This window comes from Microcaecilia unicolor, chromosome 10 (genome assembly GCF_901765095.1).
Source record: "Microcaecilia unicolor chromosome 10, aMicUni1.1, whole genome shotgun sequence".
NCBI lineage: Eukaryota > Metazoa > Chordata > Amphibia > Gymnophiona > Siphonopidae > Microcaecilia > Microcaecilia unicolor.
This window is the reverse complement of record NC_044040.1, coordinates 180,914,236-180,931,210: the sequence shown is the minus strand read 5'-3', so window position 1 is coordinate 180,931,210 and position 16,975 is coordinate 180,914,236. Positions and strand designations below refer to the sequence as shown.

Below are 16,975 nucleotides of genomic sequence, written 5' to 3'. Positions count from 1 at the left end.
GTGTAAATTGCAAGCAGAGCTGGGTGGTTTCGTTTGGAGTGGGAAACAGGCCCGTTTGTCTAGGAGACTCATGTGGCGGACTGTGGAACAGGGAGGAAGGGGCATGCCGAACATCCTGTGGTATTATTGGGCAGCCCAATTGCAGCAGATAGGATTGTGGAGTAAAGTGGACCTCTCACCAATAACTAACTTGGAGCAGATCTTTGTACAGGGGGGAAATTTGGATGCACTTTTGTGGGGCTGGATCCCGGAGGTAGAATATAAGAGGATGGCCTTGAATCCCTTTGTATCCCAGTTGCTGAGAATATGGGGAGCTCTTAAGAAAAGATTGAGGAAAACCCGGAATAGATCCACATACGCTTGGATAACACAAGAGCCAGGGTTTATGGGAGGGAAAGAAAATCGGGTGTTTCTCACATGGTTTCAAAAGGGGTTGATCCGGTTTCGGGAACTTCTGGAAAATGGGGTGATCAAGAGTTTTGAGGTACTTAGGAGGGAATATGATCTGCCTGCGTCAGACATATTTGCATATATGCAGGTGAAGGACTATATGTGTAGGGAGATAGGGATGAAAGAGGATCCAACCATAACTGAAAAATTTGAAAATTTGTGGGGTATCATAGATCTACAGGGGTGAGGGATATCTAAACTTTATGATTATATTAGGGGAGGGGACTTTGTAAAATTACCGTACATGAAGGCGTGGGAGAGGGATCTGGATACTGAATTGACTGAAATAGATTGGAGGCGAATTTGCTTAGAGGCCAAGAAAGCATCTATATGTGTTCTTATCAAGGAGAATGCATATAAGGTACTGAGCAGATGGTACTTCACACCGGATAAAATAAAAGCAATGTTTCCAGATGCCTCAGACACATGTTGGAGATGTAAGAATGGGAGGGGAACATATTTCCATATTTGGTGGGAGTGTCCGGTACTACAGGTATTTTGGGGGGAAGTAACAGGATCACTAACTACAATGTTGGGCAGTACGGTTCCATGTGATCCTAAGTGGTGCTTGTTGGGTTGGGGCAATAGGAGGGGGAAGAGATGGCAATGCAGACTAAAACGAATGGGTATGGCTGCGGCAAAAGCTATGGTGGCCTTAAATTGGAAACAAACAAAGGGCCCCACGGGGAAGGATTGGGTGGAGAGGCTTAAGATAATAGCGGCTATGGAAAAGATGACGGACAGGCGTAGAGGGAGATATTGTTCCACTGCTGATGAATGGACGCAATTGGAGACTCTCTTTACTGGGAACATAGAGAGTAGGACTGTTTAAGCTACAGTTTTGAAGGGTGGGAAGGGTGGGGGGGGGGGAGGGAAAGGTGGGGGGGGGGAGGGGGGGGGTTGGAGGGGGGGAGGGCGAAAACACTTGTGGATCTGGACTGAAGTTTACCTGGTTGGAAAGTTGGGGGAGTCATGGGCTCCAAACTGTTGTTACATTGATTGATGTTCAATAAAAATTTATAAATTAAAAAAAAAAACCATCAAATGGAATTCATTTCAAAGAAAACTACTTCTATAAGATCGATGATGCAAAATGTGTAACACATTTCTATTTAATGTATTTTCTACATTCAGGTTTTAATTTTTTTAAAAATTTTCTTTAATTTCAGTGACAGATTCACAACATTTGAAAACAATTTCTTTCAATCTTTCTGATCCATCCAAAGACAAATGGACTTTTCCTGCTGTACAACAGGAAGAAATATATGCAGACACCTCTAATTACAATATAATTTCTGGTGATTTTACAGTTGCATGTGAAAAGGTAAAGTCAAGTCCTTCTATTGGTTAGCTTGGTACCTTGTACTTTATTATAATGTAGATTAGAATGCAAGTTATTAAATTGAAGCTTCCTTTCAGGGAGATACCAGCCGATATTCAAAACCATGCAGCTCCTTGTGACTCTGGGCAAGACACTTAACCCTCCATTGCCCCTGGTACAAAATAAGCACCTGAATATATGTAAACTGCTTTGAATGTAGTTGCAAACACCTCAGAAAGGCGATATATCAAATCCCATTTTTTTTTGTTACATTTGTACCCCGCGCTTTCCCACTCATGGCAGGTTCAATGCGGCTTACATGGGGCAATGGAGGGTTAAGTGACTTGCCCAGAGTCCCTTTCTCTTCCCCTTTAATCAGCCAGGAATGGCACCTGGCCGGTTAAATGGTACTTGGCCAGCGGGAGATAGCCAGCCAAGTTTGACAGCCTAATATGGCCACATCAATACCTGGAATATCTTTAGGTGGTTCAAACTTGCCTCAGGTACAAACTTAGATTGGGAGCCCTCCAGGAACAGAGAAATACCCAGTATACCTGAATGTAATTCACTTTGAGCTACTACTGAAAAGGTGTGAGCAAAATCTAAAAATCTAAACAAATAAAATTAACTGGCCAGCGCTGAATATTGGTTTGGCCAGTTAAGTTGGAACTGGCCAAAAATAAACGGGATATTCAGTGCCGGTCACCAGAAACAGCCCAGTCTTGAATACCCAGGTTCAGTGCTGACTATGGGAGGCAACCCAGCTACTTCCTACAGTCTAGATATTGACCCCATAGAAAACAGTGATTTTTTAAAAACAGGTATTCGGTGGCATGTATGTCTGTCACACAATTTGTGCCCAGTGAAGGGTAATGAAGTTCAAGGAAAAGCCATATCTCTTATTCCTTCCCTGCTGGCTGTGGGAATTGCTACATAATTAATGTGGTTGCAAAAGAACAGTCCATCACTGTCTCTTCTATGAATTTTCTGTATTTGGGCAATAAAAAGATTCTGGAATTTGTAGCAGAATCAAAGCCAATTATTTGCCAGAAGACAAAACAAATATTATTTCTATCCTCAGGAGCAATTTGAACAGATTATTCAGCACCTATTACTTAGGTGCTCAGTGAATAAAAATACTCAGTTACAGTTTTAGCTGCTATTACATCCATTCAATGTGCAGCTCCCTTAGGAGCTGCAGCAAAAGGGGATGTTTTTGATGCGCGCTGAGGCTCCCTTTTACCGCAGCTGGTAAAAGGTTAGTCTTCCTTTTCTGCATGAAATGGCTGTGCAGCAAGCAAAGCACTTGCCACGTGGCCATTTCGGGGGGAGCCCTTACTGTCACCCATTGAGGTGGTGGTAAGGGCTTCCACTCTAACCTGGCAGTAACTGGGTAGCACGTGGAACTACCTGATTACTGCCGGGTACATCACGGTGCTACAAAAATAAATAAGTATATATTTGTAGTGCCGGATATGATGGCGCACTGGGGGTGGGAAGTACCGCTGGGCTGCTGCGGTAGCCCGGCAGTACTTCTTGTTTAGCGAGCGGTAAGCCCACATTGGGCTTACCGCCACTTTGTAAAAGGGGCCCTTACTGACATACACTGCAGGCTCCACTCATAAAATGCGCTTTGATATCTAGAAGAAGAGCTCCAAGCTTTAGAAAGTGCTTTAGGGAGTGTTCACTGTGAGTAGTAGCTGCCAAAACGTGGGTTTTCTTTGCAGATGATGCCAAGAGAGTTCTTAGAAAAATACTACAAAGATGGAGGAAAGTTTCTTACCTTATTCCCTGATGGAACAGCACAATTATTGTATCCTTGATGTGTAATGTTAAGATATTTAAGTGGGCAGTGCAATAATGCCATTGACTTTGAAAGGGCTGTGTCGGCATTTGGGGGTCAGTCATGCTACAACATTAGCCTGTGATAACTTATGCTGTTTTGCAATCATTTTCAAGACGATAGTGTCTTTGGAAAGGGAGTGAGTAAATATATAATTCTGTCTATAAATGCCATTCAGTGTTCCTCACTTGCAATCTGAGTTTTATTTATGTGGTTTGTAAAGTCATTGGCCCCTTCAGGGGTGCAAAAAGCCTTGTTCAAAGCAGCTTGTGTGCATAGGACTAAATTCTATATATGGCGCCTAAAAAATTGGTGCCAAAAAAAAATACACTCAGCTCTATTAAAGTTAGACGTGGTTTATAGAATAGTGCTTACACCTGGGAGCTGCGACTACATTTAGGCACGGCCGTTTACACCAGTGGAAACATGTTGCAAATGCTCACGCCTAAATTAGGCATAGATCCCATCTTATTCTATAATTACACGCATAGCTGAAAGGAACACCCCTGATCCACCTATGACCCTCCCATTTCTGCACCCCCATTTTTTGACTTGCATGTAAATTTACGTGCATACATTTTAATTAATTCTAATTCATGCTAATTGCTTGTTAAAAAAAAACAATAATTGGTGCTAATTAGCTCATTTATTCAATTAAATAGCATGCACAAATTGGTCGCACGACCCAATTTGTGCGTGCAATTTTTTTTCACTTTTTATAGAATTCAAGGGATAATGTCTTATAGTTCTATTGTACCAAATAAAGACTTTACAGACCTTATCTAAATGTAGCTACCCATCTGGAAATCTGGCCATCATTATTATTGGAAATGACGAGAAGAATTATTGCTGCATAGTTTATGCAGACAAGTCAAATAATGCTGATATTCAAGCAATATTTGAGTCCAAAGGAAGAGGTACTTGCTACCATCCAAATGGGAACATATGGTATGTTCATGTTTATAACTCTCACATCTGTTTATTGGATCTAACTTATTACATGTTGTTATATTTGTAGATATAAAATTATTTTAATTGTTAAATTTTCAGTTATGTAAATAAAGCTACAGCTCCCAAGAGACCAACTGGGTTGGTGTAGCAGGTTCACGATGGCAGGGTATCATCCAGAAAGGCCATGGGGACCTAAGAGGCCTGATGATCAGGCAATAATCACCCTAGTATTGGTAGCTATTTAGATTATTTAAGGCTTTGTAGTTAGACATGGGAAGAATGCTAGGTGGTACAAATGATGAAAACAAACAAGAATATCTTGGATAAGGACAGAGATCTTACACACTGGTATGTGGGTTTACTGTATCCTTAGTATCCTTTCTGAATACGCTGCTAAAACCCTTATCCACACCCTTGTCACCTCTCACTTGGATTATTGCAATTTACTTCTCACTGGTCTTCCGCTTAGTCATCTCTCTCCTCTCCAGTCCAAAATTCTGCAGCACGGCTTATTTTCTGCCAAAATCGTTATACCCACACTAGCCCACTCCTCAAGTCACTTCACTGGCTCCCTGTCCGCTTCCGTATACAGTTCAAACTTTTACTGACCTTTAAATGCATCCATTCTGCAGCCCCCTCCCCCATTACCTCTTCACTGTCATCCCTCCCTACAGTCCTCCCCGTGACCTCTGCTCACTGGACAAATCTCTCTTGTCGTCCCCCTTCTCCTCCACTGCTAACTCCAGGCTTCGTTCCTTTTCTCTCGCACCACCTTATGCCTGGAATAAACTTCCTGAGCCTGTATGTCTAGCTCCATCTCTACCTGTTTTCAAATCTATGCTGAAAACCCACCTTTTCACTGCTGCTTTTGGCTCCTAGCCACTACTCATTTCCCCCCCTTGTTCCTTCTCACCCAGTACTTCCCTCGCCCTTAATTGCCTTGTCTTTCTGTATTATTTTAGATTGTAAGCTCTATTGAGCAGGGACTGTCTCTCTGTGTCAGGTGTTCAGCGCTGCGTGCGTCTGGTAGCGCTATACAGATGCTACTACTAATAATAATAATAGTGTGGATAGGAATAACTGGACAGGCTGGATGGTATTGTTGGTCTTTTTTTACTGTCATCTGCTATTCTACTCTCCTGTGCTTCAGTTCTTTTGACTTTTTTTTTCCTCTATTTGGGCATTTTCCTGCTGTAGCATAAGTATGGCTTTGACTTGTTATGTATAGTTCAGTATTATAATTTTTTTTTCTGTAGGATAAATATGAATGCTGCAGGAGGAGACTATGCAGATGACACAGGCAACCGAGTGAAGTCATGGAAGTGGAAAAACAATCTTAATTCAAACAATCCTCCTTCATTTAAACCTATTTTTATCTCATTGAACCATTATATTGGGATCAGGATACTTGGCCAGGACAAAATTATTGTCTCTTTTCTTGCAATGGGAAGACAGGCAAGATTCAGTGTAGGAGCTAAAGTACAGGTAATGATAAATATTTCCATGAGTCTGTATAATTTATATTTTATGTCTTATAACACAGTTATTTTTCATAGAATAGCATTTCTTGCTCACACTAGCAATGATTATTATCTGATTTGTTCTTAGGTCAGTTTGCAGGTGTTATACGAAACATAATAAGATATTTGTTCTCTAAAGAAGCTTTGGGCCTCTTTTATCAAGCCACACTAGCAGTTCCCGGTGCGGTAATGCCAACAAAGCCCATTCACTTTGAATGGGCTCCGTTGGCACTGCTGCACGGAAACCGCTCGCGTGGCTTGATAAAAGAGGCTCTATAAGAACCAGAAAGTATTTTTTGCTATACAGATTATACAGAATAAGTTTTGTGTACCATAGGTGACATATCAAAAAGCACCTGTTAATTTGTAATTGCCACAAAAGAGGCCATGCTGGAAGAATGTCAGCTAGACCTGTGTGCTTTCAGAGATAATATTGTCATGGCAGGTTAATGGTCTCTGGCTGAAGCTTTATAGGAAAGAGGATACATCTGTTATCTCATCACAGTCTGCCCCATATGTCAGGGCTTTACAAATCCTGGGTGCCAGGTCGCCATGGCGCCTAGAAATTTCACCCTGGTGCCTGGGAGTTCATAGCTCCGATGTTTTGGGGGTTTTTATCACTTCCTCAGCGCTGCTTCAAATTGCTTCTCTCCCCCTGCACAGCGATTGGGCTCTGCATAAACTTGAGCCGTGCAATGCAGGGGGTTCGGGAAGTCTCGCAGGACTTCTCCAATTTCCTGTACCATTCGGCAGAACCCGTTCACCATGCAGGGGAAGAGAAACAATTTGAGGAAGCAAGAGGTGCAAGAGAGACTGGGGGAACGCTGGAGTGGGGCACAAGAGAGACTGGGAGAAGGCTGGAAAGCGCCACGAGAGACACAGATATGGGGGGATATGAGAGAGAGAGAGAGACTGAGACTGAGTGAAAGCTGTAGGTAGAGGTATGAGAGAGACACACACACGGAGACTGGGAGAAAGACAGACAGACTAGATGTAGGCTATGGCGGGGTATGAGAGAGAAAGACAGACAGACTGGGTGAAGACTGTGGGAAGGGATATGAGAGAGAAACTGGTGGGGACCCAGACTATGGTGATAGGCGAAACAAAGAGTCAATTGCCTCTTTGCTTCACCTATCTAGAGGGTGATAACTGACAGTATGCTTTGGGAAGGGGGACTAACAAATTTGCAGTTGATTAGCAGACACACTTTAATTGATTTACTAAAGTTTCTTTGGCCATAGACACAAAATGGGGGGGGGGGTATCTTAGTAAGTCAATTTCTAAAGGAGCTACTGCTAATCTGGGAGAGGATTCCTACCCCCACCCCTCAAATTTAACCGGGAACAATTTTGGAAGGGTGGGAAAGGAGAAGCGAGAAAGGTTTTAGACCTGGCTTCTAAGTTTTTGGGCTGGTTCCTAGATTTAATGAAAATTTGTCGAGGCCTGCCATATATACCAACTTTAATAAAACAAAATAGCCTGAGAGCAACAACCGTGATGAAACTAGCTTGCTTGAGGATTATTATTGCAGTGCATCTTTCCTTCTACATCCTCTCTCCAGTCCAGTCATTCATTCCCCTGCCCATTTACATGCCCTTAAAAATTATACATGGATTGAGAGTACACTGAAACTTTAGCTAATTGGAAAACAGGGTTTGGTTTGGTTTACATAAAGGTCAGTTTGTGAGTGTTGTAGTTTTGTTGGGAGTCGTGCTCTGGCTGGCTAAGCTGTACTTTTTCAACCAGTTTCTGGTTTCAATAAATCTGTCCTCTACTTTTCGTGATCCTTAAGGAGCTGTCAAATGAATAGATGGAAAAGGATGTATTAATGATGGGGAAACAGACATTTTGAATGCATTATTTTACCACAGGTCTCATTTTATTTAGTGGAACTCATTTACTAATAAAGATGGAAAAAAAGACATTTTGGGGAGAATTCAGTAAATGGAGCTCAAAATTAAGCACTGGAATGATCTCCGCTATGCTAGTATTCTGTAAAGGGCGTTGTCCAAGGACAAGTAGGTTTTCACATTCTCACAGCTAGGTGACGTCATCTGAGAGAACCCAGTGCAGACACTGACTAACGAGACTGAGAACTTTCTAGTAGTGTCCCACCATGCGTACGCTGGTCCCTCAGTCTTCATTTTTGTGCGGAACAGGAAGCACACATCATTGTGTTCTCCTCAAAGTGCATGTTTTTTTATTCGCAGTGCCTTTCCATGCAGATATTTTTCTTCTGTTTTTCATTTTCTCCTTATTTTACTTTATTTCCCTTTAATTTTCATGGTTTTTTTCTGTACTTAGTTTCCTTTCATTTTCACAAATGGCTCATTTTAGGCCCCAGCACCAACCTCAGTTTGAACGCTGCCCGTTTTTTGGTTCACAATTGAGGAGTTTAATTTGACCATGATTCCTTTCTTGATTCCCAGAGGATCTTCAGTGGCTTCAAGAGGTGCACCCAATCTAATCAGGTGATTTCTGTGATGGACCCAGTGCATTGGGCCTGACGATGACTCTAACTCTTGTTCTTGCTTTCTAAAAATGCAGTTGAGTCCAACAGGAGAGACATTTCGACTTCTTGAAAGCCAGTACAACGTCATTGGCACTGGAAGCATCAATCTTGATGGCTGCCAATACTTCAACACCCACTGGGAATGCACCAGTATCAAGAAGGTCTCCATCTCTCTCGACATCGGGTGGTAAGTGTAGGACCTGGGAACAGTCAGCATCAGACCTGACACCAAGGGCACACACCAGTTCAATGTCAACCTCGTCAGCACCAAAGGACCATGATGCTGAGCATTGGGGGAAGCCCAAAAGCACAAGCATTGGTCCTCATCAACACATGGTGCCGGGAGCTACAGGGCATCGGCTTTGCTGGCACCCAAAAAGCACTGGCACCAGGAGGAGTGCTTCCCTTCCTTGGAAGAGGTGCTGGTGCACAAGTCTCCAGGCAGCCAGATCCCCGCTACCAGTTTGGCACCAACATCTTCTATGGCTGCCTCTTTCTCAGCTCCCCCACCTTTTCCGATGCCTTCCCTCAATGAGCGGTTCCAAGTCATGCTCAGGGAGGAGCTGCCGCATATGCTGCAGCTGCAAACCATACAGCCTCTAGTTGTTCACCTGTCATACCTCCAACTGTGTCAACATTGTCCGCACCCAGCTGATGAAAGCTTATATGAAGTATGTGACCTAGAAAGTTGTGTTTCTGGTGGCACTCACTTCAGCTCCCAGAGTCAGTGAACTTCAGGCCCTAGTAGCTGATCCACCTTACACTAAGTTTCATCACAATAGAGTACTTCTCTGCACACACCCTAAGTTCCTTCCTAAGGTAGTGTTGGAGTTCCATCTTATCCAGTCAATCGTCCTGCCAACAAATTTCTTTTGACCCAAACCTAATGAGGGTAGCCATTGGCAAATGCACTATTTTCTAATTGTCTAGCAGATTTCGTCTCCTTTACTTATGCCCAGGGTGGGCTGAATCTGGTGGTTCATGTCAAGGCTCGTAATGCCAGAGCCATGGCTACGTCGGTAACCCACTTGATGCCTTCATAGAGGAGATTTGCAAGGCTGCAACGTGGTCATCTGTACACACATTCACATCTCATTACTGCCTTTAGGAGGATACCCGACATGATAGCTGGTTCATATAGGCAGTCCCAAAGAATTTGTTCAGTGTCTAGAATCCAACTTCACCCCTCCCCCCAGGCCCAATTTTGTTTAGTTCCAGGCTGCACCTTCACAGCGGTTAGTTGACTTCCAGGCTTTAATGTTTCGAGTCCCTATTCTCCTAGCATTGTAGTTTTCGGTGAGCCTGGTAGCTAAGGATTCCCAGCTGTGAGAAAACAAAGGCCTGCTTGTCCTCTGAGAAAACAAAATGACTCACTTATAGCAGGTGTTCTCCAAGGACAGTAGGCCAAGTATTCTCCCATACCCTTCCATCTCCCTTTAGAATTGTATTCTTTAGCTATTGTATATGACTGAGGAACCCACACTCACGCAGCAGGCAAGAAGGCACCAGCGCATGCCCGGTGGGAAGCTACTAAAAAGTTCTCAGTCTCACTAGTCAGGGATATCATCCAGCTGTGAGAATACTTGACCTGCTGTCCTTGGAGAACATCTGCTACAGGTGAGTAACTTTGCTCTCTGTGCAAAATGACCTTTACAAAATAGTAGCTTAACATGTATTTTGTGCCTGACAAAGGCTGATGTAAATGCTTGCACCCAATTGACAGCAGGTGCACAAATGCAGGTTTTCTAAGGCCTAATGTCTGGGAATAACCCTGATCCAGCCATGCCCCTCCCATAGCCATACTCTGTTTGGAGTTGCACACTATGAAATTTAGGTTCACATGTTATAGAATAGGGTGTAGCGTAGATCACACATAACTTAATTACAGCCAATTAAATGCTTGTTAAAAATGCCAATAATTGATTATCATCTAATTAGTTTATATGCAGATCTATGATCTGTGCCCAATTTTGTGCACTCAACTTTGGTGAACCTACACAGAATCGGGCAGTTTGAGTGCATTATTTTACTGCAAATGTGACCTTCAGTTGCTAATATCACACGTTCTGATGCGGTAGTACACATTAATCACGCTATATTTTTATGCGCAAGCATATTTACCATTAAATAACAGTGTGGTTGATGGACACAGATTTAATTGGGTGATAAATGGCTTCCAAATGAAATCTATGTGTATATATTTAAATGTTTTTCCTTCTCTGGTTTCTTTTTTTTTTCTGAAAGGTCACTGCAACTGAACCCCTTCCACTGAAACAAGTATCAAAAGAAGAACTTCTACTGTTTGCTAGTAAAATAAAGATTCAAATTCTATTTAATAAACTTCATGAGTTTTTAAACTTTCCTTCTAATATTCAATGGACCAAAATGAAGCCACCTTTATACCTGGTCTCCCAGACACAGAAACTCATTTACTTGTGCAGGCTGTCTAACTTAGGTAGGGATGTCGACGCTTTAGTAAAAGCTGTAATTGATGAGCACAGCTGACTGACATATTGTAATACTTGGAAATGCACTGGTCTTCGTACTGATTGTGATTCCAATCTCATAATGGCCGAATAGTGGCTCTTGTAGTTGTGTTTTGTAATATGTGGATGAATGTCGTAAGTAGTAGCTAGTAGCACTTCTTACACTGTTACATGCTGTGCTATGTTTTCTTGTGTTCACTCATTGCACTTTCAGTGTATCCGTGTCTTCTAAATGCATGTGGATTTTTGTAGCGTTTTTCTAATGACAAGCTGTTAGCCACTACCTAAATCAAAACCACTGTAGACAATTTGGTTACCTACTTGTGACATTAGGGACAAGTTTGTATGTTAGTTTTATTTTTCATTTCTCTGCAAATTGAAAAAAGATTATATATTAATGTCTGGCAGATTGTTTTTCTCACTATGATAAATAAAACTAATATTGAAGAAAATAAAAATGATTCAGATTTTTACTTATTTCATGTCTTTATTCATTTAAAATTCTGTAACATGGAGAGCACAATATTTCATTCAGAATCCAGTTGAGAATACATTTTTTAACACTTTTCTGACAGGGAGGAGGAATTATGACAGGGTTCCTCCTGACCTCTCCAAATCTTACTTTTTATGAACTCTATAGAGAATAAGAGGTAGCCAAGGAATTGCAGAAGGTCAAAACTTAGATCCAAAGCTGTGGTTTTATCGGGTGGGCTGTTGATATTTTATGTTAATTCATAAGTTAAATAACTGGAATATGCTTACAATGTTGTGATGGGTAGAATAGAAATCAGAACGAATAAATAAGCTGGGACCTTCAAACCCAAGCCTAACTGTATAGTACTACTGACTTCAGACTGTCACCCCAGGAGTTCCCTTCTGCCCAGTTCATATCTTCAGGAATTCATCACGCTGGATCCTAAAAGCACAGCATTCCAACAGTCATGGGCAGGGCAATTCTATAACTACAATACTACAGTTACATGCACCATGCTTGTCTAATTTTATATAAGGAAATACGTTAGATACCTGGAATAGCCTACCAACGGAGGTGGGAGTAACCAAAACCATGACAATCTTCAAGCATGATTAGGACTGGTAGAGAGGACAGGAATAAGAGTAGAAATGGGGGAGAAATGCTGGTTTAGTTATGAAAGTAATATTCAGCCTACGGCAGTCAGTGGTTTTTGAACTGCCAAGAGCTGCAAGCTGATATTCAATGCTGGGCCATGTCTTAGCTCTAGCATTGACTAATCAGTTCCAGCAGCCTGCTGGAAGTTAACCATGTACCAATTGATATGCAGACCAGTGCACAGTTAGCTTGGTGGATAAAGTTAGGACAGCCTTTAGACTGTCCTAACTTTGGGGGTTGTTTACTAAAGCTTAGCTCAAATTATCTGCAGCAGGGCCCATTTTATTCCTGTGGGCCCTGCTGCAGATAACTCAAGCTAAGCTTTAGTAAACAACCCCCCTTTATCTGCTTACTTAACTGGTTAAGTACTGTCTCCACCCACGGACTCTAGTGCCACTGAATATCATTAATATTAACAATAAATTTATATTCCACCATATACCTTTCGGTTCAATGCGGATTACATATTTCAAAGAGGCAGGACATTTCCTGGAAGGACAATCCTTAAAAGTAAGACAAAAAAATGCAAATTAATCTAATGATCACTGCAGTTTAGAACAAACTTTCTAAATAAGTACGTTTTAATTTGCCTGGGAGATTGACTGTCACCAAAATCAACAAGGTTTGAATTTCTTTCTCTAAGCGAGCCACTCAATACAAGAAAAGATTATCTAATAACCTAGTTCTCTTTAAATTCTTTAAAGACGGGAATCTGCCTGGGAAAAAACAAGATGGCGTCCGGAAGGGAACGCTAGCCAGACGGCTCGTTACCCGTTTCCCCTCAATCCTTTGAAAAAAATTCTTTTTTACCTTGTTTGCGATGCCGAAACGGAGGGGCAGGCAGCGAGTGACTCCCTCCACAGCTGCCGTGACTTCGGGACCGATGGACCGTTTTGCGCTGCCGGTGAGAATGCCGGGGCAAGATTCCTCGCTGCAGGAGGGAGCAATGGGAGGTTCTTTGCTCCCTCAGCTTGAGGCCGACATCACCTTCAGCCCCGAGCAGCGGAGTCCTCCGATGATGCCGGCAAGGGGTCTACAGCAGGGGCAGGAAGCACTCAGTGTCTCTGAACTGGAAGTGCATTCAGCTGAGGGAACTGCAGCAGACCAGGAACTACCGGTTGTGGAAGTCGGAGGAGCAAGACCTAGGGAATTGCTGGCTGGGACCAAGGAACAGACAATGAAGAAGGTTTTGACTGAGCTTGCTATATCCAGTAAGTCATTTTTGCCTATTAAACCTGGGAATATAACTCTTGATTCGATTTGGGAAGCCTTGATGGGACTTGAGAACTCTTTTACACAGAAGATATCTCAGGTGCTACAGGTAACTCAGATGCCTTTGGAAAAAATTGAAGCTTTAGAAACCAGAATGAGTAACACCGAAAAAACTTTAATTTCATGTAATGAAGCTCTAAAAACTTCATAACAAATACAATCAAACTTGATAAAAGAGAACATTATTTTGCACCAAAAGACTGAAAATTTGGAAAATCAACTAAGAGCTAAAACTCTTAGGTTGATTAATTTTCCAAAAACTATTCAAATGGCTCCACTAATAATGTTTAAAAAATATTTATCAGAAATATTAAAAATTCCAGAACAAGCATACCCTCCGATTTCTAAAATTTATTATTTGCCTCCATATAAAATTGAGAAACAAAAGGGTGTAGTGGACCAATCAGAACAAGGACCTGATGCTTCATTCGACATGCTGAATTTAACACAAGAACTTCAAAAAGAAGAAATGACAACGATTCCTGCAACATTGATTGTCTCCTTTGTGTTAGAACCCGACCGTGATTGGGTTCTTAAACAATTTTTTCGCCATAGAGATGACCTCTTTATGAATACAAAAATTAGAATATTTCCGGATATAGCCAGAGTTACACAAAGGAGACGTCAAGCGTTTCTGAAACTCCGTCCAAGGGTTTTACAGTTAGGAGGTTTATTCTGGTTAAATTTTCCATGTAAATGCGTGATTAAAGTTAGCTCAGTCAAATATATTTTCTACGATGCATGTCAGCTGAATAATTTTCTTGATACTAAGTTAGCGGCTAGTTCTAGTCAGCAATTCCAGGCTTTGTCTACATCTACTCCGTAAAAAGGAATATAAGGCATGTTATGTTCTCTTCTTTTTTTTTTTTTTTTTCTTGATCTTGTATTCATGAAAAAATTATTTTCCTGGAATTGTACCTTGTTTTTTCTCCCAAATTGTGGACTTGAAATGGACGAGATTAAGTAGTTTTCTTATATATTGATTTTCCTATGAAAAATATGTATACTTTTTTCCATTTTTTCATTTACAAGTGTTCTTGTAATAATCTGTTAAAACTTATAAATAAAATAATAAAAAAAAAAAAAAAAAAAAAAGACGGGAATCTGAAAAGAGAGCAAGTTCTCATGACTCTAGTTTTTTTTTTACATAAAAACTATGTGATCCAGAAGATAAGATGGAGCTAAGCCATAAAGTATCAGTGGATAAGCAGGCACAAGCAATTTAACCGAGCAGGTGGCTCTTGTGCCTGTTTAATTCACTTTGAATATTGACTTCTACATTAGCTGATTTTAAGAGACTCATTACTAGGAATGTATTTTGGCCAGTATCAGAAAATAAGAGGTGTGTGCTGTATTTTCAAGTTTACAACAAGAAGCGGGCAAAAAAGACTGTGGATACTTTCAACCCACAGCAGCTTTGAAAGTGAAAGTATGCATGTACTTTCCCTTTAAAATCTGGTACTTATCTGCCTAAAATGGTAGGTCAAAACAGGGAGAAAAGGCTCATTTTCAAAGTATATAGATTTACAAAGTTAGGCATGTTACTATATACGGGGCTCATTTTCAAAAGAGAAAAACATCTAAAAAGTGGCATTTGGACGTTTTTCTCACAAAAACAGCCAAATCAGTATTTTTGAAACCTATTTTTAGATGTTTTTCTATAAAGTCTATCAGAAGTGCATTCAAATCACAAGGGGGCTTGTTGGGGGCATTTCAAAGGCAGGATTAGGATGTGCCTAATACTTGGACATTTTGCAACCATAATGGAACAAAACAAAAATGTCAAGGACTAAAACCAAGATGCTGTGGTCTAGACCTGTTTTCAGAATGAATAAGGCACAAAAAGGTGCCCTAAATGACCAGACCACTGGAGGGAATTGGGGGTGACTCCCCAATATGCCTCCAGTGGTCACTGACACCCTCCCACTCCCCAAAAATTTGAATAACAATATGACTTACCAGCCTCTATGACAGCTACAATCAGGTCTATTAGAGCAGCATGCAGGTCCCTGGAATAGTGTAGTGGTCAGTGCAGTGTACAGCGGGGGACCCAGGACCCTATCTCCCTCTACCTGTCACATTTGTGGTGGAAACTGTAACCCCTCTCAAGGTCACCAAACCCCTATTGTACCCACATATAGGTGCCCCCTTCACCCATAAGGGCTATTGTAGTGGGGGACAGTGGGTTTTGGAGGGCTCAGGGGACAAGATAAGAGAGCAAAGGTGAGATGTGTACCTGGGAGCATTTTTATTAAGTGCACAGAAGTGCCCTCTAGGGTGCCCCATTGCTCTCCTGGGATGTCTGGGAGACCAGTCTACTAAAAATGTTGGCTCCTGCTACATCCGAATGGCATAAATCTACATTTTGCACCTATTTGTTGGTGAGTTGTTTTGTTTTTTTTAATGGACCAAAGAACAAAATGTTGAAACCATAAAACCTTGTTCAGAACAGTATTTTTGGGGAAAAAATGATAGACATTTTTCTTTTTTGAAAATTACCTTCTTTCCTATTCGGATTTTAAATGTTCATAATCGGACTTAGACGTCATATCAAAAATGCTCCTCCATGTAACTTTGTGAGTCTATGTGCTTTGAAAATGAGCATTGAGAAAGACACATACATAGCAGCAGTATAGTTGTGTCAGGCTCCCAAAAGTGGAGGCAAGATTGGCCAGCCAGCATAGAATGGTGCAAGGACTTTCATTCATTATCAAAAAGAACTGGGAGAAGATTGGCAGAAGGCATAGGACCAGATTTGGGCACTAAATTGCAATAGCTTCCCTCTTGGAAATCAAAAGGCTGAAATGGTCCCCTGGATAAACTCATGGCCCTAAAACCATCCTGTTCTATCATCCCTCTTTCTTTGCCCCCCCCCCCCTACAGCATCCCCTTCTCTTGCATTCTTCCTAGCATCTTCCGTTCTCTCTCTTCCCTCTCCCATGATGCTCAGTATTCTGACTCTTTCCATCACCCTATATAGCATCCATCTCTCTCTCTCATTCCCCACACTTGGTGATTGTAGACTCTGGCATATGGGTGCAGACTGCTCTTCTTTCTGATTCTCTCAAGGATTGGCAGAAGTGCTGGATTCTGACACACAGATAGTCGCTATGCTCTGCGCCAAATCAACCTGACCATATTAGCATTTCTGCCCCTGTGCTGGGACCAGGGAACAGCTGTCCGGGAGTACCAATTAAAGCTGGTTGAGAAGTAGTACAGTATATTACACTCAGATCCAGTGCCCAGTTTTCTCTGCTTCATCAAGGCTAGTGTGACAACTTTAAAATGTGATGTTGTAAGCAACTGCCTATGTTGCCTGCCTCAAAATCTGGGCCTTTTCAGGCTGATTTGGCTATATTTCCCAATTTAGGACATGAAGGATAAGGCATAATCTTTTGCAGAAGGTCATACCTGTAGGACTAACTGCTGGTGGGCAGTAGTAAGAGCAAGGATGGGTGATGACCAGACAAAACCATATCATCTGACAGCTG

General features: G+C 41.7%; 1 protein-coding gene across 4 annotated transcripts in view; it reads left to right on the top strand.

Annotated features, from left to right (window-relative positions):
* The window catches only part of ERICH6 (glutamate rich 6), a 71,626-nt gene extending 60,101 nt beyond the window's left edge, over positions 1-11,525 (top strand). For 3 of the 4 annotated variants that reach the window (XM_030216839.1, XM_030216840.1, XM_030216838.1), the window contains 5 exons: positions 1,620-1,774; positions 3,499-3,584; positions 4,407-4,562; positions 5,822-6,050; positions 10,842-11,525. In XM_030216839.1, coding sequence (XP_030072699.1) covers positions 1,620-1,774; positions 3,499-3,584; positions 4,407-4,562; positions 5,822-6,050; positions 10,842-11,102 — 887 coding nt within the window. In that variant the 3' untranslated portion in view covers positions 11,103-11,525. Of the gene's footprint in view, positions 1-1,619; positions 1,775-3,498; positions 3,585-4,406; positions 4,563-5,821; positions 6,051-10,841 lie in introns of those variants that run through there. The other variant, XM_030216841.1, reaches the window with a different exon arrangement.
* The last annotated feature ends 5,450 nt before the right edge of the window (positions 11,526-16,975 follow it).